A 24670-nucleotide genomic window follows, 5' to 3' on the forward strand; every position below is an offset into this window, starting at 1 on the left:
AGGGACACGGTGGTGAGTTGTGTGGATGTGTGGAGCTCTGATAGCGGACGACGGCCTCATGCCACACTGCCCCCGCCTTCCTAGCAGTTCAGTGCTCTGCCTGTTACGGTCGCCTGCTACTCGCGGAGTCGTTCTGTTTCCTGACTTTGCCCTGACTACCGACGGTCGGCCCGGGTGTGCCTTACCCTGATTGGACGGATGCTCTGCCCTTCGACCCTGGAACTGTACTGTCTAATCCTCTCACCCTGCCCCCTGAAAGGGACGGGTCCCCCTTAGCCTGAATTCCCTGCAGACTGCCCTCTAGGGGCTTTCTGCAGGGCATCATATTTAAACATCCAGTTGTATGAATTCCTATCCTTAGTGTTCCTTATGTTATTGCTCTTATCTTGATACATCCTGCCTCCCATGTCCTGCTGTGGCCCTCAGCCTAACATGTCCTGCTGTGGCCCTCACCCTAACATGTCCTGCTGTGGCCCTCACCGTAACATGTCCTGCTGTTGCCCTCAGCCTAACATGTCCTGGTGTGGCCCTCAGCCTAACATGTCCTGCTGTGGCCCTCAGCCTAACATGTCCTGGTGTGGCCCTCAGCCTAACATGTCCTGGTGTGGCCCTCAGCCTAACATGTCCTGCTGTGGCCCTCAGCCTAACATGTCCTGCTGTGGCCCTCACCCTAACATGTCCTGGTGTGGCCCTCAGCCTAACATGTCCTGGTGTGGCCCTCAGCCTAACATGTCCTGGTGTGGCCTTTGCTCCACTAACACATTGCTCTTTTGTGCTTCCCCGGCCGTTCCAGTCACGGGGCCGGGCGGTCGAGGGGCCGGGCGGTCGAGGGGCCGCGGGGCCGCGGCCGGACCAAGCATGCTCAGGGTGGGTGGGCGGCGCTGGGAGACGGCTGGGGGGGCGCCGGCGGCAGATAGGGGAGGAGGACCACTCCTCGGACCGTGATGACAGAGGAGGGAACAAAGAAGTGACAGAAGTGTCAGGAGGAGAGGGAGGGGAGGGAGGGGAGGGAGGGGAGGGGAGGGAGGGGAGGGAGGGAGGGGAGGGAGGGGAGGGAGGAGAGGGAGGGGAGGGAGGCTCTCTGAATGGACAGACGACCGCAGACGCTCGTTGAACTTTCAAACTCGCTGACTCGGCGGTTCGCAGGCGGAGCAGCAGGACGGCGAGCTCCACGGATTAGAGAAGCGATTCTGGGAAGTGTCTGGAGGAGAGAGGGAGGGAACAGAGAACTGCCCTCACGCCGGCCGCCACCGCTGCCTGCACCCCGAGCAGACGGACTGAAGGACAGCCTCCTGCTCCTCTCTGCTGGAGGTCTGCTCCTCTCTGCTGGAGGTCTGCTCCTCTCTGCTGGAGGTCTGCTCCTCTCTGCTGGGGGTCTGCTCCTCTCTGGAGGTCTGCTGCTCCTCTCTGCTGGAGGTCTGCTCCTCTCTGCTGGAGGTCTGCTCCTCCTCTCCTCCTCTCTGGAGGTCTGCTCCTCCTCTCTGGATCGGGGGGGACGTTGTGTTGCTCCTCCTCTCCTCCTCTCTGCCTCACATAGAATCAGAGCTCAAGTGTCTCCAACAGAGAGAACCTTGTTGGAGACAGAGTGGAGGAACTGGTTTGGTCCTACTGGTCTCTCCCAGAGTCACTGGGAGGAAGAGGAATCTTCCGTCCTGCACGGCTTTCCACTGCATTCCTCCCAGCGGCACCACGGGGCGCGGGGCGGGGCGTGCACAGACCTGTCCGACAGTCTGTGAAGGCTGAGCGACGTGCAGCAGGAGAAGGAAGTGACAGGTGAACCAGGAGGGACAGAGAGCAGGTGGGCGGGGCCTAACGAGGAAACAGAGACATAAGGGACCAGCCCGCGACCAAGGCTTCATTACTGCCACTGCAGCGTGTGTGATAGGGTGTGCATCGGGATAACAATGGCCTCCACACCCCCCCTCCTCCTCATCTTACTACTGAGGGTCAGCGCGCTGCTCCCGATCGCAGGTGAGTAACCCACAGGGGAAACCAGAGCTCTCTCGCTCTCTCTCTCGCTCTTACTCTCTCTCTCTCTCTCTCTCTCTCTCTCTCTCTCTCTAACTAATTCATAACTAAACCGGTTAGGGAATGATTACCCAGGGGCGATACATTCATCCAGGTCTCTCTCGTCTGTCAGCGGAGGCTTAAGTGGGCTTTAATGTCGCCCTTTAGGAGGACTTGAGTGACTTTAGTGTGCAGCGCACGGCAGGACAGGAGGTGTGTTTGGGGAGAGTTGCAGTAGATGTTCTTTAGGTGTGTAGGAATGTAGTAATAAGATATTTCCTCCTGACCCATGTTGGGTCATGACTGCATGGCCAAACCAGGAGGTACTCTGGGGAAACAGGGGATCACAGCAGTGGTGGACCTGCAGGATGGAACGTCTCCAGCGTCACTGGGTCTGGGAGGGGTCTGTGGCGTTAGGGGTCCACTCTGGGGTCAAAAGGTGGTGGCTGCAGAAGACTTGAGAAATGAGGCTGTTTGCACAACTCTGAACAAAACTTTAGTAAAGTCTTGACATCTAAACTAACCTGAGGAAGTGGAGTAAATCACTTGAGTAAGTGCTGTGATCATGTGAAATATCAAATACAAATCAATACAATCTTTCAACTGGCAACACATTACCCTGCTGATAGTCCAATTGAGTGCAATTACATTTGTATATTCGTCATATATGTGCAATAAGATATATATATATCTATATATATATATAGATATATATATATACAGATTTATATATATATATATATAAAAATATGTATGTATATATATAATCTGGTGTTTCACATGCAGGGCTTGTAACTTCAATGTGAAATGTGAATGTCGTGCTGTTTGAAACTCCAGGTAGAATGAGGTAGAGGGTAGTTAGCTAAAGTGTTGGTACGCACCATCACAACATGATTCTCCCGAGCCTGCTCTACAGACCGTCCATGCTAGAAGCTCAGAGGCGCGCTAGGCGCTTGTGTTTGGGTTCTAGAGACTTGGACTTGGAGCACAACAAAGCCACACCTTGCCTCAGGTGACACGACACACCTGTGACCGGAGACATGAGTCAGCTGTGACCCCCCCCCCCCCGGCCCCCCTCCCTTCCTGAGTACACCGCGACTCACCAGAAGCACCCAGCAGCACCCAGTCCTGCTCTGCACTGGGAAACTTGCGAGAGAACTGTTGTGAAACCTCATTCCATAGTGTGTTTGTGTGTGTGAGGTGTGTGTGCGAGTGCGAGTGCGAGTGTGTGTGTGTGGTGTGGTGTGGTGTGGTGTGGTGTGGTGTGTGTGTGTGTGTGTGTGTGTGTGTGTGTGTGTGTGTGTGTGTGTGTGAGAGAGAGAGTGAGTGAGTGAGTGAGTGAATGAGTGAGTGAGCGTGTCTCTTCAGCAGAGCACAGCAAACACCAGAAAGGAATTTATACCTCAACACGCTCACTAACTAATCACTAACTTCAAAACAATAACAGTAGCTCTCCTCTGACCTCCTCCTCCTCCTCCCTGCTCCTCCTCCTGCTCCTGCTCACTGACTGGAGACACAGCATGTCAATCAGAGGACCGTCTCCAGTCTGTAGACACTATGAGGGTCTGCCCCCAGCTCACCACTGGGACAAGCCGCTACTTTGTCTCAGCTTGTCTAGCGGTGCTTGTGTACACACCTCATATCAGCCAGATACCGACTTCGCAGCGAACAATAGCACAATTTGTTCAACTCACACGCCCTCAGATCTGCCAAAAGCACCGCCCAGGAATCTTGTGTCCAAACGGAGCGCGGCTCCAAGGAAAATCCTCTGTTAACCGGGAAGAGGGAACACAGAGGACGAGTTGCTTCTTATTAAACCTCCAGAGGAATTTCAGAAGAACGCCGCGGGGTGTGAGTCAACACACCAACCACATGTTCTCCTTTCCAAGTTAGGCTCAGCAAGTTGTTCACCTTAAGGTCACGGGTCACTCATTGACATGAACGGTTTTGTTATTGGAACTGCTAGTCAGTTATTGGAACACATTAGTCAGTAACATGACATGACAAAATCAGATGTGAGCTCAGCATCGTAGGAGCTCCAAATCTGAGAGGAGTTAGTTCAGCAGACGCTTGCATGCAAAGCGCCTCACAGCGACCACAGACAGGTCATCGGGAGCAGGGAGAGGTCAGCGAGGCCTGGGGCAGACTGGGACTGAGCCACTGCAGCCGGGGGTAAGACATTTGTTTTACCAGTAGGTGTTGATTAAGCCGTCTCTTCCCAGCGAGCGTCGGCGCGGAGCCGGACAGAACCGAGGCCTATGAAGTCGTCCGACCGATCAGACTGCACTCGCTACACAAGAGACACGCAGAGGTAAGGAGCGTCTTAACGACCTGGTCTGAGAGATGTAGTTCACTACTGCTACACAAGAGACACGCAGAGGTAAGGAGCGTCTTAACGACCTGGTCTGAGAGATGTAGTTCACTACTGCTTCATGCAGAGGTAAGGAGCCTCATAACGACCGGGTCTGAGAGATATTGTTCACTACACCTCTTCACAAAGCAGGACCAATATCAACTGGATGTCACTGAAAACTGTTAATCTCTCTCCCTTTGTTTAGTACTCACGGCCGGACTCTCTGAAATATGCGATGACCGTCCGAGGAAAAGACATTGAAATGCATCTGGAGAGAAACAGGTAAACTTTTGGACCCACTTTCAATAATTCATAGTTTGTGTTTGAGGAGGACCAAATCAGAACCCATGTTGTGCTGCATGGCTAAAAACACCCGTCAGCATAAGAAAGAGGTTGTGGATCACAAACCAACCACGGGGTTGGTGATACTATCATGGGATACGTGATAGAAAGGAGGATATGGACAGAGGATGTGGTCATGTACATACATGACCACATCCTCTGTCCATATCCTCCTTGACACAAATCCTGACACAAATCCGGTCATCTGTGTGTGTGCGTGCGTGCATGCGCGCGCATGCATGTGTGTGTGTGTGTGTGTTCATGTGTGTGTGTGGGTGACATCTATCTCTTGTGCCATCAGGGAGTTGCTAAGCGACGACTACAGCGAGACGTATTACCGTGACGATGGGACCCCGGTCACAACCACGCCCACCAACATTGTAAACAGACGCTCCTACACCTTTAGCCCTACACCTCTATTTACTCCACCCTTTCTGAAGTAACACTCTGAAGCTACCTCCCACACTTCTGGGAATTATAGAGTACCTCTCGTAAAGTGGTATTCAGAGTTCAGAAAGATATGTTGATTATTGTCATAATAAGGGCCATACTTTATACTTTATTTCTTAAATGTGTTACTGTTTCTTTAACCCCAGGACCACTGCTACTACCAGGGCCGAGTGGTCAACGACAGCCAATCGACGGCCAGCATCAGCACATGTGACGGCCTCAGGTGAGCATCCACCTTCTCCAGCCAGCACGCACGCACACACGCACACACACACACACACACACACACATGCACACACACACACACACACACACACACACACACACACACACACACACACACACACACACACACACACAGGCACGCACACGCACACACACACATCACACACATATTTAACTTGCACACACACGCACCCACACACACACACACACACACACACACACACACACACACACACACACACACACACACACACACACACACAGGCACGCACACGCACACACACACATCACACACATATTTAACTTGCACACACACGCACCCACACACACACACACACATACATACGTACGTACATAACCACCCACCCACCAACACACGCACACACACCACCACCAAAAAAGAATGTCTGGACTCCTACACAAAACTTCCTCTGTGAGTGAAGGACTGTCTCTCCTGTCATAGGTCTTAAACACCTAGCGGCCATCTTAGTCCCCCCCACCCCGGCTAGCGTTTAGAACCAAGATGGTCGCCAGGTTTAGATAATGAGTCAGCCTGACTTTTAAAAGTCTCTGAGAAACAATGCAGCCGAAGGAATGCATGTTTTAAAGGTGCAGGATTTAAACCCACACTCATTGAACCAGAGAAAGACAGATACATTGTTCTAATGCTTGATAAAATCCCCTCTCAGCCCAGATAACCGAGCAGTGTTAAGGACAAACGATTGGGATTGACCACAGCGGGTCTGACATGCAAATGTTTGGCACTCTGTTTGGCCAAATGCAGAAATATATCCAAATCAGTGGCAGCTGCTGGTCTTTCAAAAAGGGGAAGCTAATTTTCGTACATCACATAAATTGTATTGTATTGTATATGTAAATGATCCTCTCTGTTCCTTTTCAAGCAAATGCTCTATCATACCAACTAGCTGTCTTTTTCAGTGACTTGACCAGTGTCCTCTCAATGGCCAGCAGAGCTAGGCTGCTTAAACAGCCTTGGTCCATTGTGTTACGGGTATAGGACTTGAGCCGCTTTAAACAGGAGAAGCTCCTTTATATACCTGCAGATGTAGCTCAAATGGTTGCCACTAATGAGAACAGTTTGTAAAGCTGAGGCATTGCACTGTCCAACTTTATGTCTTTAAGGAACACCAAGAAATCACACAGCTTTCCCCTGTCACCCTGCAAGTACTGATCTGAATACAGGACTTGAAGTTCAGACCTCAGGCTCCCTGAATCAAAGTGATGGCCAACTATCAAAACAATATTAAACTTGAATAAGGAAATGTGGGAATTATGTTAAACTGAAGCAAGGAATTGCATGAATAAGTGTATGAAATGTACAATGAAAATTGTCAAGCAATTTCGCCACGCAAATATCAATAAATAGGTTGCAGTTTGTCTTTCAACTCGCTTGCAAAATCCGCGATGGGACGGAGGAATGAAGACGGCTCCGGCGACTTTTTATAGTTCAAAATTGCTGTCAATCAAACAGCAACTCAGTCTTTCGCAGACCCTCCAATCATCACGCAGAAGCCCAGCGTCCAGGCCAGCCCACTCCTCCATTCACCCCCAGAGACGCTGAGCGTCCGTGGGAGGGACATAATGGCAGCATTATCCAATGACCAAAAAGCTGTTCCATGCAGCCCCATTGAAGTGGATGGACGCTGAGCTTCAACAGACAAATGCACTGTGACGCTACGGGAGTGTATAAGAAGGAAATTGAGTCAGTCGATAAGCAGCTGATTCTGAACAAACTCGTCTTCGAGATGGACGTGTCCTAACACATTTTTAGTCAATGAAATGAAAAAGTATAAATTTGACCATTTCATTTTGAAATTTTAGGGGAAGCTGAGCTTCCCTTGCAGTCTTAGAGAAATCGCCACTGATTCAAATACACCAATACATTTGAAATTAAACGCTGTGTGTGTGTGTGTGTGTGTGCGTGCGTGCGTGCGTATGTTTGCGTGTGTGCGTGTGCGTGTGTGCGCGTGTTTGCATGCGTGTGTGTGCGTGTGTGTGTGTCATTAGGGGCTACTTCCAGACGGCGGCGCAGCGCTACGCCATCGAGCCCCTGGCGGCGGCGGGGGCGAGCGAGGGGAACGACGAGGGCGACCACGCCGTCACGGCGCTGGGCGAGGGGGTGGGCCCCACGCAGGGCCCCGCCCCCTCGGTGTGCGGCGTCACCAACATGACCTGGGGGACCGAGTTCGAGCCCCCCACCGGACGCAGCCGCTCGCGGGCCGCCGTGAGTCCGCCACCTCAGTCATCTCTTAAAGGACCGTCCCGGGGTTTAGCACACTGAGCGCCCTTTCTGGGTGGTCCAGGATGAAGTAGAGTGGTGGACGCTGGTAGTTTGACCGGTGGTCCTGTCTCGGGTATTTGGCTCATTTAGAATCGCCCCTGCCTGCTTCAGAATGGCTGGCTACGGGCATTCACAAACCTGTCCTTAAAACAACCCTAAACGTTCATTTTCAGAAAAGTGCCACTCACCGTTCGTGGTGTTCGTTGATGTTCCAAATTTGGCATTTTATAAATCCCATTGAAACGGAAAACCCGACCGGAACCGGAAACGGAAAGGGGGGCTGTTTACGTTTGGTTGTAGTCTTTTCGCTCGGTTCTAGCCCTACTGTTGAGACGGAGAACCGAGCGAAAAGACTACAACCAACGTAAACGTAAACAGCCCCCTCGCCGTTTACGGTTTCCGGGTTTCCGATACTTGATTTGAATACCCAAATATTGATTTGGATACCCAAGAGACAAATACGAGACAGGACCAATAGACTAAATGTGGGTGTCAACCACTCTATATCATCCTAGACAAACCAGAAAGGGGGCTCAGTGTGCTAAATACCGGAATTATCCTTTAAGCGTGGACGCCCTGGTTACTATGGTTACTATGGTAACCTACTATGGTTACCATAGCCTATCTACTATGGTTCCTATGGTAACCATGGTAACCAGTTACTCTGGTTACCAGGGGTTACCTGGTTACCCTTGTACCGTGGCCACCACGGTAACCATAGTGACCAGAGCGCGGAGCAGGGAGTCCCTCGCGGTCTCAGAGGCGGTTGCGTACGGGGGTCTGACACACATTGTATCTGTCTGTCTGTCTGCCTGTCTGCCTGTCTGTCTGTCTGTCCCTCCAGGGCCCGACTTTGTTCCAGAGGCAGAAGTACCTGGAGCTCTTCCTGGTGGCTGACAACCGCGAGGTGAGATCTCACCCAGAGCACCAGAGCACCACAACACCACAACACAACACAACACCACAACACCACAACACCAGAGCACCACAACACCACAACACCACAACACCACAACATCAGAGCACCACAACACAACACCACAACACCACAACACCACAACACAACACCACAACACCACAACACCACAACACCACAACACCAGAGCACCAGAGCACCACAACACAACACAACACCACAACACCACAACACCACAACATCAGAGCACCACAACACAACACCACAACACCACACCACAACACCACAACACCACAACACCACAACACCACAACACAACACCACAACACCACAACACAACACCACAACACCACAACACCACAACACAACACCACAACACAACACCACAACACCACACCACAACACCACAACACCACAACACCACAACACAACACCACAACACAACACCACAACACCAGAGCACCACAACACCACAACACCACAACACCACAACACAACACCACAACACCACAACACCAGAGCACCACAACACAACACCACAACACCAGAGCACCACAACACAACACCACAACACCAGAGCACCACAACACCACAACACAACACCACAACACCACAACACCACAACAACACAACACCACAACACCACAACACAACACCACAACACCAGAGTACCACAACACCACAACACCACAACACAACACAACACCACAACACAACACCACAACACCACAACACCACAACACAACACAACACCACAACACCACAACACCACAACACCACAACACCACAACACAACACCAGAGCACCACAACACAACACCACAACACCAGAGCACCACAACACCACAACAACACAACACCACAACACCACAACACCAGAGCACCACAACACCAGAGCACCACAACACCACAACACCACAACACCACAACACCACAACACAACACCACAACACCAGAGCACCACAACACCACAACACCACAACACCAGAGCACCACAACACCAGAGCACCACAACACCACAACACAACACCACAACACCACAACACCACAACACCACAACACCACAGCACCACAACACCACAACACCACAACACCACAACACCACAACACCACAACACCACAACACCAGAGCACCACAACACCAGAGCACCAGAACACCACAACACCACAACACCACAACACCAGAGCACCACAACACAACACCACAACACCAGAGCACCACAACACCACAACACCACAACACCACAACACCAGAGCACCACAACACAACACCACAACACCAGAGCACCACAACACCACAACACCACAACACCACAACACCACAACACAACACCACAACACAACACCACAACACAACACAACACCACAACACAACACCACAACACCACAACACCAGAGCACCACAACACCAGAGCACCACAACACCACAACACCACAACACCACAACACCACAACACAACACCACAACACAACACCACAACACAACACAACACCACAACACAACACCACAACACCACAACACCACAGCACCACAACACCAGAGCACCACAACACCACAACACCCAGAATCCCCAGCTTCAGAACAAGGAATCAATCGACCCTCACAGTCCCTTGAACCTGAACTCTGACCCCCCAGGGGCCCCCCAGGGGCCCCCCAGAGACCGCACCAGGGCAGAAGCAAGGCACTCATTCACAGAATGCTCCCGAGCAACACCCACACGGTCCTGAACTGTTTTTAAGTCAGGAACCATGATTTATTCATAGGGCAAGTTTGTTCCTGGGGATGAAGATAAGGCTGTTGGTTAAGTTAAGGAGTAGTTTAAGGTCTGGCAGGCTGAGCTCGGTTTGGCTCAGCCTGCTCCTGTTTCTGCGTATGAAACGCGAGCCTGTTGACCAAGCGAGTGTGTCGTTACAGTTTGTACCGTAGTCCGTGAGACACACTGCACACTGGAACACAAAAATATAGAAGGCGTTGAATGGGGTGAGCAAGTTAAGCGTTTGACATGTTTTTAAACTTGTAAAAGCCCTTAAACCAATACTGAGGTCGAAAGAGGTGTCTGTGCCCCCGAGAGGAGAAACCATCTCAGGAGAGTCTGGACGGCCAGACAGGAGCTGCCCCGCTCCTCTCTGGTTACAGCTCTACTATTACGCCATGAGTTCACCTCGTATCAGTGGGAACATTAGACAGAACTGTGAGTCAACGCCAGCGCTCACGCAACGCTGGCGGCGAACAGGAAGTGGGCCCGTCACTAACGGCAGGATGTGATGCGTTTCAGTACCAGAAGATGAAGAAGAACAAGGCGGCGCTCAGGACCAAACTGTTTGAGGTGGTGAACTTTGTCAACATGGTGAGTCGATGGCCGCCGTTTGGGGAACTTCCTGTGGATGCGTCTAGGACAATGACGACACAGGAAGTGATGGCATTACTGGAGAGCTAAATGTACGGTTACATAATAATGGTTATTTTGTTTATTTTATTGGTAGTTTCCCACAACCGTATGTGAAAGAGTTTCGTCAGTTTTTGTGTAACTGAAAGATGACAAATGCTTTTCGCAGAAGGCTCATTTGCAATCAGTTAAAAATGACTTAAAAGAACAGTCTGTTAATCACTGACAAAGGATTTTGAGGGTGAATATTTTGGAGTAGTCTCTTTAGATGCATTTTTCTTTAATGATTTTTTTTTGTATTTAGCGTACTTTGTTTTATGTTCACACCCTTCACCCCCCCTCCCCCTCCACCTCCACCTCCCCCCACCTTCCCCCCCTCTACCTCCACCTCCCCTCCACCTCCCCCCCCTACCTCCACCTCCCCTCCACCTCCCCCCCCTACCTCCACCTCCCCTCCACCTCCCCCCCCTACCTCCACCTCCCCTCCACCCTCCCCCCCTCTACCTCCACCTCCCCCCACCTTCCCCCCCCCCTACCTCCACCTCCCCTCCACCTCCCCCCCTCTACCTCCACCTCCCCTCCACCTCCCCCCCTCTACCTCCACCTCCCCTCCACCTCCCCCCCCTACCTCCACCTCCCCTCCACCCTCCCCCCCCCTACCTCCACCTCCCCTCACCCTCCCCCCCCTCTACCTCCACCTCCCCTCCACCTCCCCCCCCTCTACCTCCACCTCCCCTCCACCTCCCCCCACTCCGCCCTCCCCCCCCCTCCCCAGGTGTATAAGCCCATGAACACCTTCGTGGCCCTGGTGGGTCTGGAGGTGTGGTCCACCCGGGACCTCATCACGGTCACGGCCCCCGCCGGCGCCACGCTCGGCGCCTTCAACACCTGGAGGAACACGGAGCTGCTGGGGAAGAAGAAGCACGACAACGCCCAGCTCATCAGGTCTGCACACACACACACACACACACACACACAACGTACACACACACACACATTAACACACACACACACACACACACAACGTACACACACACAACGTACACACACACATTAACACACACACACACACACACACACACAACGTACACACACACACATTAACATACACACACACAACGTACACACACACAACGTACACACACACATTAACACACACACACACACACACACAACGTACACACACACACATTAACATACACACACACAACGTACACACACACACACACACACATTAACACACACACACACACACACACACACACACACACATACATACATACACACACACAAACGTATACAGTAGTACGCACATACAATGTGCACACACACACATACACGCACACAACGTACACACACATTAACATACACACACACAACGTACACACACACATTAACATACACGCACGCACGCACACACACACATTAACATACATACATGTGCGCAAACACACAACATACACACGCACACACACACACACACATATCTGTAACATACACAAACACACACATCTGTAACATACACACAAACACACACACATATCTGTAACATACACACAAACACATACATTATCAATGTACACACACACGCACACACACACACACACACACACACACACACACACACACACACACACAGTATCCACATACACACACACAGAGATAATTGCTGCATGTAAAAGTAATAATGATGAGAAGTAATAGATAAATATGAACAGATATCCTGTGTTTCTCCAGTGGTATTGACTTCGAGGGCGCCACGGTGGGCCTGGCCTATGTCGGCACAATGTGCTCCGGAAACTCAGCTGGAGTGGTGCAGGTAAGTCTCTGTACTGTCTAACCCCTACCTGCTCCTTAATGACCTGTCTCTGTACTGTCTAACCCCTACCTGCTCCTAAAGGACCTGTCTCTGTACTGTCTAACTCCTACCTGCTCCTTAATGACCTGTCTCTGTACTGTCTAACCCCTACCTGCTCCTTAATGACCTGTCTCTGTACTGTCTAACCCCTACCTGCTCCTAAAGGACCTGTCTCTGTACTGTCTAACCCCTACCTGCTCCTAAAGGACCTGTCTCTGTACTGTCTAACCCCTACCTGCTCCTTAATGACCTGTCTCTGTACTGTCTAACCCCTACCTGCTCCTTAATGACCTGTATATGTACTGTCTAACCCCTACCTGCTGGGATGGGGCTGCGTAGAACAGCTTTTTTTAGTGCGTTGAACGTCGACGGTCATTGGATAATGCTGCGATTATGTCCCTCCCACGGACGCTCAGCGTCTCTGGGGGTGAATGGAGGAGTGGGCTGGCCTGGATGCTGGGCTTCTGCGTGATGATTTGAGGGTCTGCGAAAGACTGAGTTGCCGTTTGATTGACAGCGATTTTTAACTATAAAAAGTCGCCGGAGCCGTCTTCATTCCTCAGTCCCATCGTGGATTTTGCAAGCGAGTCGAAAGACGAACTGCAACCTATTTATTGATATTTGCTTGGCGAAATTGCTAGACAATTTTCATCATACATTTCATACACTTATTCACACAATTCCTTGCTTCAGTTTAACATAATTCCCACATTTCCTTGTTCAAGTTTAATTGTTTTGATAGTTGGCCATCACTTTGATTCAGAGAGCCTGAGGTCTGAACTTCAAGTCCTGTATTCAGATCAGTACTTGCAGGGTGACAGGGGAAAGCTGTGTGATTTCTTGGTGTTCCTTAAAGACATGGAGTTGGACAGTGCAATGCCTCAGCTTTACAAACTGTTTTCATTAGTGGCAACAATTAGAGCTACATCTGCAGGTGTAGAAAGGAGCTTCTCATGTTTAAAGCGGGGTTCTCCTGTTTAAAGTCCTACACACCTAACACAATGGGCCAAGGCCGTTTAAGAAGCCTAGCTCTGTTGGCCATTGAGAGGACACTGGTCAAGTCAGTGGAAAAGACTAGTTAGTTGGTATGACACAGCATTTCCTTGAAAAGGAACAGAGAGCATCATTTACATAAATGCTATTATGTTATGAAGTAAGGATCTGTAAAGATTGAGGAAGTGAAGTCCATTCATAAAACCAAACCTCAGCATTAAAAACAGAATGAGGAAAGATTTTAATCTGGCTGAGGAAATATACGATCTGAGAAGTTTATTTTAAGATATGAAAACAATACAATATTGAAATAACATAGTTCTACCCGTTTGATTGAACAAATTAGAAATGTCTTGATGTCACATCATGCCCCTATATTAAAATAGGGCCCCTTTGAGAGCATACCAACGTTTGTCACTCGAGAGTCGTATTTTAAATGGCTCTTGATGACCAATCACATCACACCTGGTGGTCAAGGTAGGGCCCCTTTAAGTGGGTTACGGTAGGGGCCACTGTAAGTGGGGAAACGTACCGGGGTTAACGTCGGGCCCTCTGCTAGGACCACTCGGAACGGGCCATCGCCATCGGGGCCACGCTGGCCCACGAGATGGGCCACAACCTGGGCATGAACCACGACGACTCCAGCGCCTGCACCTGCTCCGGGGACAGCTGCATCATGGCCGGCTCCCTCAGGTAACCGGGGGTAACCAGGGGCCAGGGCGGACGGTAACCAGGGTGGTCTGTAACCAGGTCTTTAACCAGGGGCCAGTCTGTAACCAGGGAGGTCTTTAACCAGGGGCCAGTCTGTAACCAGGGGGGTCTTTAACCAGGGGCCAGTCTGTAACCAGGGGTAACCAGGCTTTAACCAGGGGCCAGTCTGTAACCAGGGAGGTCTTTAACCAGGGGCCAGTCTGTAACCAGGGAGGTCTTTAACCAGGGGCCAGTCTGTAACCAGGGGGGTCTGTTACAATCTAACTGACGGTCTCTCTGCGGCTCTCAGCTGGGACATCCCGAAGGCCTTCAGCAGCTGCAGCACCTCGGGCTACGAGCAGTACCTGACCTCGCGCACCCCGGGGTGCCTGCTGAACAAGCCCAGCTTCCAGAGCGTGGTGGCCCCCCCGTTGTGCGGGAACGGCTTCCTGGAGCGGGGGGAGGACTGCGACTGCGGCTCGCTGGAGGTAAGAACGCACCGGGAGACGGACCGTGACAACGAACGGAGATGTAGGAATGCATTTACACTTACATTACATTCAGGGCGTTTAGCAGACGCTTTTATCCAAAGCGACCTACAATAAGCAGGGTTGCCAACTGTCACGCATGACACTGACACGTGACACTCACGCTTTCAGCATCAATCTCACGCTCTCACGCACACGCAACAAATGTCACGCCCCCCCCCCAAAAAAAAAAAACTCCCGTTAAATCAACGTCCCAGTTGATCCGCTGAAAACGTTGTCTATGACGAGCGTTGTCTATGACAAGCGTTGTCTATGACGAGCGTTGTCTATGACCCCCCTGTCAACAATTCCATCCACGGACCCTGCTATAATGTAAGCATTCAAATATTTTACAGTCTCACACCAGCCAAAAAACCAAAGTTGGTAAGGATGTTCATAGAACCAAGTGCCAAGCACTAACAATCGCTGGTTAACACGTCCCCCGTATACAACAAAGATAGCTAGGATAAGATGCTACACAATGATAAGAACTGTTTTTAAGTGCGAGGACGAATGTTTTGCATTTTGTGTCAAACGACTTTCAAAGCGCCATCCGTCCACGTGACGGCCGTCCGTCCGGCGTTTACACCACGTCAGTCGATGCTATCAACAGACCGTTTTGAATGTTTCCATTGAGGAGAGTTGAGGAAAGCTGTTGTCCGCAGACATGAGGTTGATGAAGTGAACAGGAATTTCCACTCTGTAAAACATATGTATTAGACTCTAGAGCCATGTTTTTAATGATGGGCTCACCACAAATTTTCCATCCTGTTTAATAATCCTGCATCCAGCCAATCAGACGACCTGTTTCAGCAGGCTGGGGTGTTGCAACTCAGTGACTCAGGTCCATATACCTGGAGGTCGAGTCGAGACTCTGTCTATGAATATTGAACGATTCAGGAGCAGCAGCACTGGGTCTGGCGGTGCTGAAAGACGCATGTTGTTGACTTTCTATTCACATTAAGAAGCAGAAGAGGTAGCCTGGAGATGGGAGCATTCCAGCGGTGATCTGCCCGGGCGTGTTCAGGTAGATAAGGGTTAGTCTCCTCCGGCGGAGGATTCTGCGGGAGCTGGCCTTGGTTTGTAGTAAACAACAGCAGCAGCCCTTTATTATGAGCTGGGTCCAGGGTATCATTATTGGTTATGGCCCATAAGGACACAGCTCAATGGTAGGCCTGTGAAAGGTGTGCTTGTGAAAGGTGTGATTGTACTCATTTATTTTCACATAGTTCTATGGTCTGGGGTAGGTCTTTAACCATTCGTCCTTATGTTTGTGAATTCGATGAGATGAATTCAGACTGAAACAGGAATGGATGTTAATCCTTGTGGCATCAAAAAGTTTTTAGAAGTAGTTAGTAGTTATCAAACAGTATGGCATAAACATACGTTTGGTGTGGACCGAAAGCAGGCCGTTAAGTAGGCTGTCAGTCAATTGGACCACAAATTACACAATATGATAATGATGATATGATTTGATGAAGATCAGACGATATGTTTTCCTGTTCTATGGGGCAACGCTACGCCAGTCAGCCAACGAGGATGCATAGTACTGTACATAGTACTGATGGTATCTGTGGCACAGCATCACAGTATCACTGTAGACAAGTCAAAAGTAGTCATGGACATGAAGAAAACTCTTATGAGTCATTCCACAGCAGCATGAAAGAGGAAGTGATATTTCCTGTCTTCAGACAGGATGCAGGACATGATTAGAATTGATTAGATATTGTCTGATTCAGCACCTCCATTCACAGTGTGTTGTGTGTTGTGTGTTGACGTCGTGTGTTTTGTGTTGTGTATGTGTGTGTTGTCGTAGGAGTGCACCAACCGCTGCTGTAACGCCACAACATGCACTCTCACCACCGGGTCGGAGTGCGCGTTCGGAGAGTGCTGTGACGACTGCAAGGTGAGTCACTCTTTATCTGTCTCTGGGTCTGAGGGCGAAACAACCTTTACCCTGAAACCTCCTGTACGGTAGAGCCCTCTGGTGGCGGAAGGGTGTACTGGGGCATGCAACATCAATAAGTTCTGCCGAATTCAATGGAGGATGATCATGTGTTAAAAGGGGCGATATTATGCCACCACATGTGAGTGTGATTAGTCATTACAAGCCATTTGAAAATCAGACTTTTCCTGTGTTTTACAAGTGACACTCACACCTGGTGGCATGATATCCCCACCAGACAGGGAAAAGACTCATTCATATGACATCATGACCTTGACTTGACTGAACTGAAACCTCCATTTGGCTTCCCATCCCATGGGAAGCCAAATTAGTTTACAGCTATTTATTTATTGTTGTAATAATTTATAACCGTAATTGAATGCTCTACAATTGACTGCATGCGCATGAAACGTGTCCAGAGGAGCGAACACCAGACCTAACCGTGGGTTCCTCTCCTCGGTTCCTCTCAGATCCTGCCACGCTCCAGCGAGTGCCGTCGGCAGCAGGACGAGTGCGACCTGCCCGAGTTCTGCGACGGAACCAGCAACGTGTGCCCGGAGAACGTGTACTCCATGAACGGCCTGCCCTGCGACGCCGGGAACGGCTACTGCTACAACGGCCAGTGTCCCCAGAAGGAGGACCAGTGTGTGAAGATGTACGGCCCAGGTAGGAGTCCCCAGAAGGACCAGTGTGTGAAGATGTACGGCCCAGGTAGGAGTCCCCAGAAGGACCAGTGTGTGAAGATGTACGGCCCGGATAGGAGTCCCCAGAAGGACCAGTGTGTGTTAAAGATGTAAGGCCCAGGTAGGAGTCCCCAGAAGGACCAGTGTGTGTTAAAGATGTAAGGCCCAGGTAGGAGTCCCCAGAAGGAGGACCAGTGTGTGAAGATGTACGGCCCGGATAGGAGTCCCCAGAAGGACCAGTGTGTGTTAAAGATGTAAGGCCCAGGTAGGAGTCCCCAGAAGGACCAGTGTGTGTTAAAGATGTAAGGCCCAGGTAGGAGTCCCCAGAAGGACCAGTGTGTGTTAAAGATGTAAGGCCAGGGTAGGAGTCCCCAGAAGGAGGACCAGTGTGTGAAGATGTACGGCCCAGGTAGGTGTCCCCAGAAAGAGAAAAAAAATCACGATTTGTTAGCATTCGAAACACACTTGCAGTACAATTGTATTTTATCACCAGTGTGTTGGAAATATACTTAAAAAGGCATTACAGTTCAATTGATAGAAGTGTATTTTGAACACACTGTTATCCCAAGATAAAACATATTTTAGTTTGAGGAGTAATTTCATCATCATCAACACAGTGGACGTTGTTGGTTTGGTTTTGGTAGGAAGCTGTTTTTAATCTCTAACTGTATTGTTATAGGCGGCCCCAGGCAGGATCCCCTTACTTGGATTCACAAATCCCATTTCCATTTATACTCGTTCTTGAAAGTCTTTCTTTGGAAGCGGACTCCTTTATTATCTGAGGTGGAGATTCCAGGCCCTTGTTTTTGCGAGTGTGTTCAGCCAAACATCTGGAGCTGCTGAGGTTCACAACCCAGAGGCCGCCGGGGAGTAACAGGAGTTGTCTCAACAACAGAGCCTCTTGTGCTGTCTCAACCTCCCACCTCAGAGGCTCTGGGTTCAGCGAGGGGACCGGGCCGAGAGGCAGCAGGGCTCTGGGTGTAACATGTCTCCTCTTCCCCTCAGCTGCGCTGGTGGCCCGGCAGTACTGCTACAACGCGAACATGCGCGGGACGTACTACGCTTTCTGCAAGAGGAACGGCAACCACCACATCCCCTGCCAGGCCGAGTGAGTAGAAAAGCATCGCCCCCTGGTGCGCACCTGGGGTATTTGTAAAGATTTCAATTTTCCTACATAAAAAACTAAACAGTTATAATACATACCTTTATTGATCAACGTCAATGAACGTATGACGAGACATGGATATAGGCCTCAGCTTCTTCATTTTAAACACATAGAAGACAACTACAATATTAATAATGATGTTAAATGAAAAGGTATAATATTTATTAAAAAGGGAGAGTTCAGGTTTGAGGGCGATTTAAGCCTTACTGATCAGAACAGAGTACAGTATTCAAAAACACCCCTCTCCCTCTCTCTCTCTCTCTCCCTCTCTCCCTCTCTCTCTCTTCCTCCATCCCATTCCCTCCCTCCCTCTCTCTCTCTCCCTCTCTCAGAGATGTGAATTGCGGTAAGCTCTTCTGCTCCGGTGGCCAGTCGGACCCCAACTACGGTCGCATGGTGTCCTTCTCCGACTGCAAGGCGGCGTTCTTTGGGGATGCCGGCGCCGACTACGGCCAGGTGGACACGGGCACCAAGTGCGGCGAGGGAAAGGTACGCCTCCGGCACCGTCAGCCGCTTCCTGTCCACTGCAGTGTGGTATACTGGCTCCCGATTGGTACACACCGTTCCAAGGCTGTGCATTCCCTTCTAACGGGCTGGTCAGCCCGTTGGAAGGGTCCTGTTGCTGAGAATGGTGGGAGTGTCCACCCAGATGGGTGACGGATAGATCAGCAACATTTGCTACAGTCCACTGGGTAGGCTGGTAGCAGAGGCGTAGCCACGGGCGGGCCTGGGCGGGGCCTAGGCCCGCCTAATTGTCAGTCTTGTCCGTCCAATCAGAGGGCTTTCCTTCGTTTACGTTCACCATCTAAAAAAGGCGCGCAATTCAGCGCTCCGCTGAGAGCTCAAGAATCAGTCAAATCGCAAGCGGCAGCTCCTCCCCCCTCCCCTCCTGAACGTTTCTGTGAGAGCCCTCCCACTATACAAATAAAATAAATAAATAAATATAGCCATTATACATTAGGCCTGTCTGTCAGTCGAGGAGGTCTCTCTCTCTCTCTCTCTCTCTCTCTCTAAATGTGACGCGCCGATGCATGGGTTCATGCAGTTTGGCGCGTTTCAAATGTCTCAGCGTAATTTGTCAGCTGCGATCAAATGCCTTTAATAAATTCCACCTTTATGTCATAAATATAACATGCCTTTGATTAGTGTTTGTATGGTGCATCTAATGTAGGCCTATCTTATGTTCAATCAAATTGGATTTGCCCGCCTGTTTTTTTCTGTGCCCACCCCTGTGGACATTTCCGGCTACGCCACTGGCTGGTAGACTGATCTGTCCAGCGTACGTCAAGGTGGACTTCCTCTTACTCTCGTCCTGTCATGTGATCGTTTATTGTAAATATTGTTTTCACCCACTCCACTCCATTCTGCACCTCTCGTTGGACGTTTCGTATGCTTCATTTGCACTTTTCTTGTGTGTTGAATATCACCACTGTGCACCACTGTGTCCGTGCGGAACGCGACCGTAGCCCATGGCGACGTGGTTGCCATGACAACGAGACGTGTTAGAAAGAAAATAGGTTACGGTGACAGAATCCGAAATCCATTTGTGTGATTGGATACTAGAGGCAGACGTCCGAAAAGCGCAGCCCGGACCCCCTAAAGACCCCCTATAGACCACCTAATGACCCCCCCCCCCCCTAAAGTGAGACCCCCCTCACAGGACCGGCTCCCTGTGTTCTCCTCTGCAGGTGTGCAGCCTGAACCAGTGTGTGGACCTGCAGGCCACCTACAGAAACACCAACTGCTCCGCTAATTGCCCCGGCCACGGGGTACGTCCCCGACACACACACACACACACACACACACACACACACACACACACACACACACACACTACACACACACTCTTTAAACACCTGTCCCCTCAGGTGTGTAACCACCGGGCCGAGTGCCAGTGTCAGCCGGGCTGGACGCCCCCCCACTGCAGCGCGGTGGACCAGAGCTTCAGAGGGCTCTCCAGTGGTAAGACCCGGAGTGTACTCTGATGAGTAGAGGGGGCACTCCGTTATGTGTGCACTCCCATTTATTACATATATGTTATTACATTTTTATATCCATATAGGCTGGATATATAAAAATGTAAGAAAATATATAGCATGTATATATATATATATATTTATAAAACGGGTGGCTTAAATCAAGCAATCTGATTGGTTCCCAACTGTTGTATAATGAGCGTATACACACAGCTATGACGCCCGTTCAGTTTACAGAGTTCAGTATCACTCCGTGCCTGACTTGAACTGTTGTTTATTTATATATAAAAGCAATAGCATAGTTCACTGAAGCCTAAAAACATGTTGATTGCTGGAGAGGGTGGAAATGTTGTAAAGCAATAGGCACACGGTGAGTGAACTCGACAGTAGGCTAAATTGCCGGCGAACCGAGCTACCGTCTCTAGCCTTCTCTCTGAAGGACGCTACCGTGTGTTGCATAGCAACCGCCGTACACTTTGCAGGCAGCCAGGAGGGACTACTTTTTTTGTATTCGTTAAAAAAAAAAGCTTTTCCGACTTTCTTGCTTTTTCAAAATTGAGGGTGTCTATGACTTTCATTTCGCCATACTTACGTAACCGTTTTATAAAAGCAATAGATCACTTCAGTCAGTGATATACGGTCATTATACCACAGTTAAGGGGGTCGCTGTGGACAACGCCCCTTAACTGTGGTATAATGAGCACATACCACAGCCTGTCGTGATCTATTGCTTAAATATATATACATACATACATTTGATTACATTTTTATTTATTATGTAATATATATATATTATATATATTAGTAGTTATTATATATTATATATATATAATTTTTTTATTATTTATTATAGACCTATATTATATATATATATATATATATATATAATATTTAGATTAATTGTTATTATTGTAGACATTATTGTTATTGATTATTATTCTCTTATTTTGACACCCTGGGCCGTGCGGTTGTGACGGCCGTAATGTGCCCTGGGGTTTTTGAAGTGCTGCCGGTGAGATGCGTGCTTTTAACCGGGTCGTTCTGGTCTCACCCAATCCCTGCAGAGGGCGTGACGGCCATCATCGTGGTCCTGCTGCTGCTGTTGCTGGGGGCCGTTGCCGTGGTGATAGGGGTTCTCTACAAGCGCAGGAGGAAAGACATGCTGCCCACGTGAGTTACGGACCCCAGAGTACAGCCTCACTCGCTCAGAACTAAAGCAAGCGACTGGCACTTAATGTACGCACTTATTGTGTGTTGTACGTCCCGGCACTTGATGTACACACTTAATGTACGCACTTAATGTACGCACCTATTGTGTGTTGTACGTCTTTGCACTTAGTGTACACACTTATTGTATGTTGTACGTCATTGTGTAGCATCTTATCCTAGCTGTCTTTGTTGTCTACGGGGAATGGGCACTTCCCTTCCTTGGCACTTGGTTCTATGACCATCCTTACTGTACCCACAGCGATATATTGTTGCTTCTCTTTCTTCTGACAAATGTACTTATTGTAAGTCGCTTTGGATAAAATGCCCTAAATGTAAATGTGAAAGCAAGCGAAATGAAACCGCGTTATGTCCAGCCGCACGACTAAGCAAACCCCTCCCATCATGCAACAGGGTGAACCCCCAGAAGAAGACCACCGCCATGGACAACCCCGGTTACCGCGGCAACATCGGCGCTCCGAGTCAGAGCAGCGCTCCGCCGGTACGGTGACGTCGTCGTAGCATCGAGGCTAATGGGAAAAACCCCTTAACGGAAACCCCTTAACACTTAACGCTTTTCTTAGACGCAGGTACAGCGGCCCAAGGCAGCCCCCCCTCCACCGCCGCCGGCTGGGAACCAACCCAAGCCCACTGCTGCTGGGAACCGACCCAAGCCCCCTGCTGCTGGGAACAAACCCAAGCCCCCTGCTGCTGGGAACAAACCCAATCCCCCTGCCCCGAGCTACGTAGCCGCACGCCAGGTAGCTTACGTCAACGTTCACTTTCAGCAGACTTTTAGCGCTAGCCTTCGGCGACTGGTTTAGTGCACCTCAACACTGAACAGGGCGAGCTTACAATGCTGGCAGTGGAATACATACTTACAATACATACATACTTACATACATGCAATACTTTTGCTACTTATAACTGTTCTGGTTTTCTGCTCTTTCCCTGTAGGCTCTGAGACCGGTACCGCCACCAAAACCCTGATGGCGCTAGCGAGCGCGATGCTACCTAACAGCGGTACAAATGTGCTCCCCACAAGCCATTTAGAAACCTGCCCTATAGTGACATCACAAATGGCAGTGTCCACCCAGATGCATGATGGGTAGGACAAGGTGCTAATTCTACCACATTCAGGGATCTCCGATTTATTTTAACCCTTTCCCTCAATTACGACGGGTCACCGCTAGGGAACACATTCTCAGACAACAGACCGCTGTTCAAGGGTGTAGGAGTAGGATTAAGGTTGAGGAGAGAACTGCAACGTGGGGTCTGAAAAGAAATCACAACGCAAAATTCCTTCCTGCCTCGTCTACTCCTTCAGGTCATCTTACCTACTTCAGCAGGCCATGTCGAGAACGACAAGTCAAATGTGCAATCTACACAATTGTAATAATAATGCTTACAATGCATTCATTCAGGAGTCTGTTGAGAAAAAATTTCAAAGATTGCGAGAAATGTGGTCAAATGAGTGTAGCAAAACTCATAAAAATGTCCTTTTACTACATTTTTGGTAGTATTATTTAAACCAAAGAATTTCATGATTTTCTTAATGTTTTATCGTAGCATGCTATTGTTTATTGTAATTTAAAATGTTCTTGCAATGTCGGCCGGGGACCAATCACTTTAATGGAGGAAAATATCTAAGGATGTGCAATCAAACGGCTTGTTGGCGCCTCCTAGGGGCGAAGGGACAAATGACAACTACAGCTCGGGGGAAATGGTATATTCCACCAAGGGGGTGGCTACATTTGTATTACACCTGTTCTAAACAATATTCTGAAGCAGAACAAGCATATTTAAAAAAATATTGAATATGTTTAAATATTCGAATGGGCTTCTCATATTAGTATCTGTCATTACAAATAGGGGCCCTTCATAAAATAAAAGAGTGTTATGAACACTCATCTCTGCAACCTACTCAGGCACTAAACCGGCAGACCGCTGGGTCAACACTCCAAGTTTGGCCAGGCACAAACCACTGGAGGGAGCAGTGGGTGGGGGTCGGGGTCAACTGGTTTAGCAGCTTTATTGTTACTGGTAAATCAAATTAAGCCAGTGGGCCGCCATATTTTACAGGTATTTATATACCACTGCCATAAGACTGAATATGTCGCAAATGAACTGTACTTTACTGAGTACTTTTGTCTTGATGATTTTATGTGTCTCGTATATTTGAGCATACAAAATGTATATTATTTTCATATGATTATGGTGTGCACAGGGACATATGTGAACAGCAGGTAAGAACAAAAGATGGGCCTTTTCTATACCTTATCTGATACCTTCAGCTCAATGATGACAAGGACTTGTCTACCAAGTGCTGCCTCAGTGACCGTCCTTTTCAACAGAATTCCCTGTTCAGCCATTTCCTTTTGTTTCACTTACATAAAGGCCTGCTGTGCGATCGATGCATGATCAACTTGTACTGTTTTTTTATCATTTCACATGAAAGGATTAAACATGGGTGCTGCCTTCTGCTGTCCTAGCAGGACAGTGGTGTTGCTTTGTGCCAGCAGAGACTTAAGGGAAAACCAGTTCACACCGAGAAACACGTCAAGAAAGTCTAATAGAGCAGATGGCATGAACATATATATATATATATATATATCAAAATACATCGATATATCTATATATTCTACA

At 49.4% G+C, this 24670-nt stretch overlaps 1 protein-coding gene across 1 annotated transcript; it reads left to right on the forward strand.

Annotated features, from left to right (window-relative positions):
• Window positions 1–1205: 1205 nt before the first annotated feature.
• adam28 (ADAM metallopeptidase domain 28) lies at window positions 1206–24515 on the forward strand. Its single transcript, XM_084467612.1, has 22 exons — window positions 1206–1971; window positions 4230–4318; window positions 4566–4642; window positions 5004–5082; window positions 5299–5375; window positions 7406–7622; window positions 8524–8586; window positions 10871–10942; window positions 11757–11926; window positions 12719–12800; window positions 14392–14525; window positions 14833–15010; window positions 16866–16955; window positions 17465–17660; window positions 18683–18785; window positions 19175–19331; window positions 20531–20611; window positions 20711–20804; window positions 21883–21988; window positions 22439–22526; window positions 22609–22785; window positions 22982–24515. The coding sequence occupies exons 1-22, from the start codon at window positions 1905–1907 to the stop codon at window positions 23012–23014; spliced, it is 2430 nt and encodes an 809-aa protein (XP_084323738.1). The 5' UTR covers window positions 1206–1904; the 3' UTR covers window positions 23015–24515.
• The last annotated feature ends 155 nt before the right edge of the window (window positions 24516–24670 follow it).

This window comes from Micromesistius poutassou (assembly GCF_964030765.1).
Source record: "Micromesistius poutassou genome assembly, chromosome: 5".
Classification (NCBI taxonomy): domain Eukaryota; kingdom Metazoa; phylum Chordata; class Actinopteri; order Gadiformes; family Gadidae; genus Micromesistius; species Micromesistius poutassou.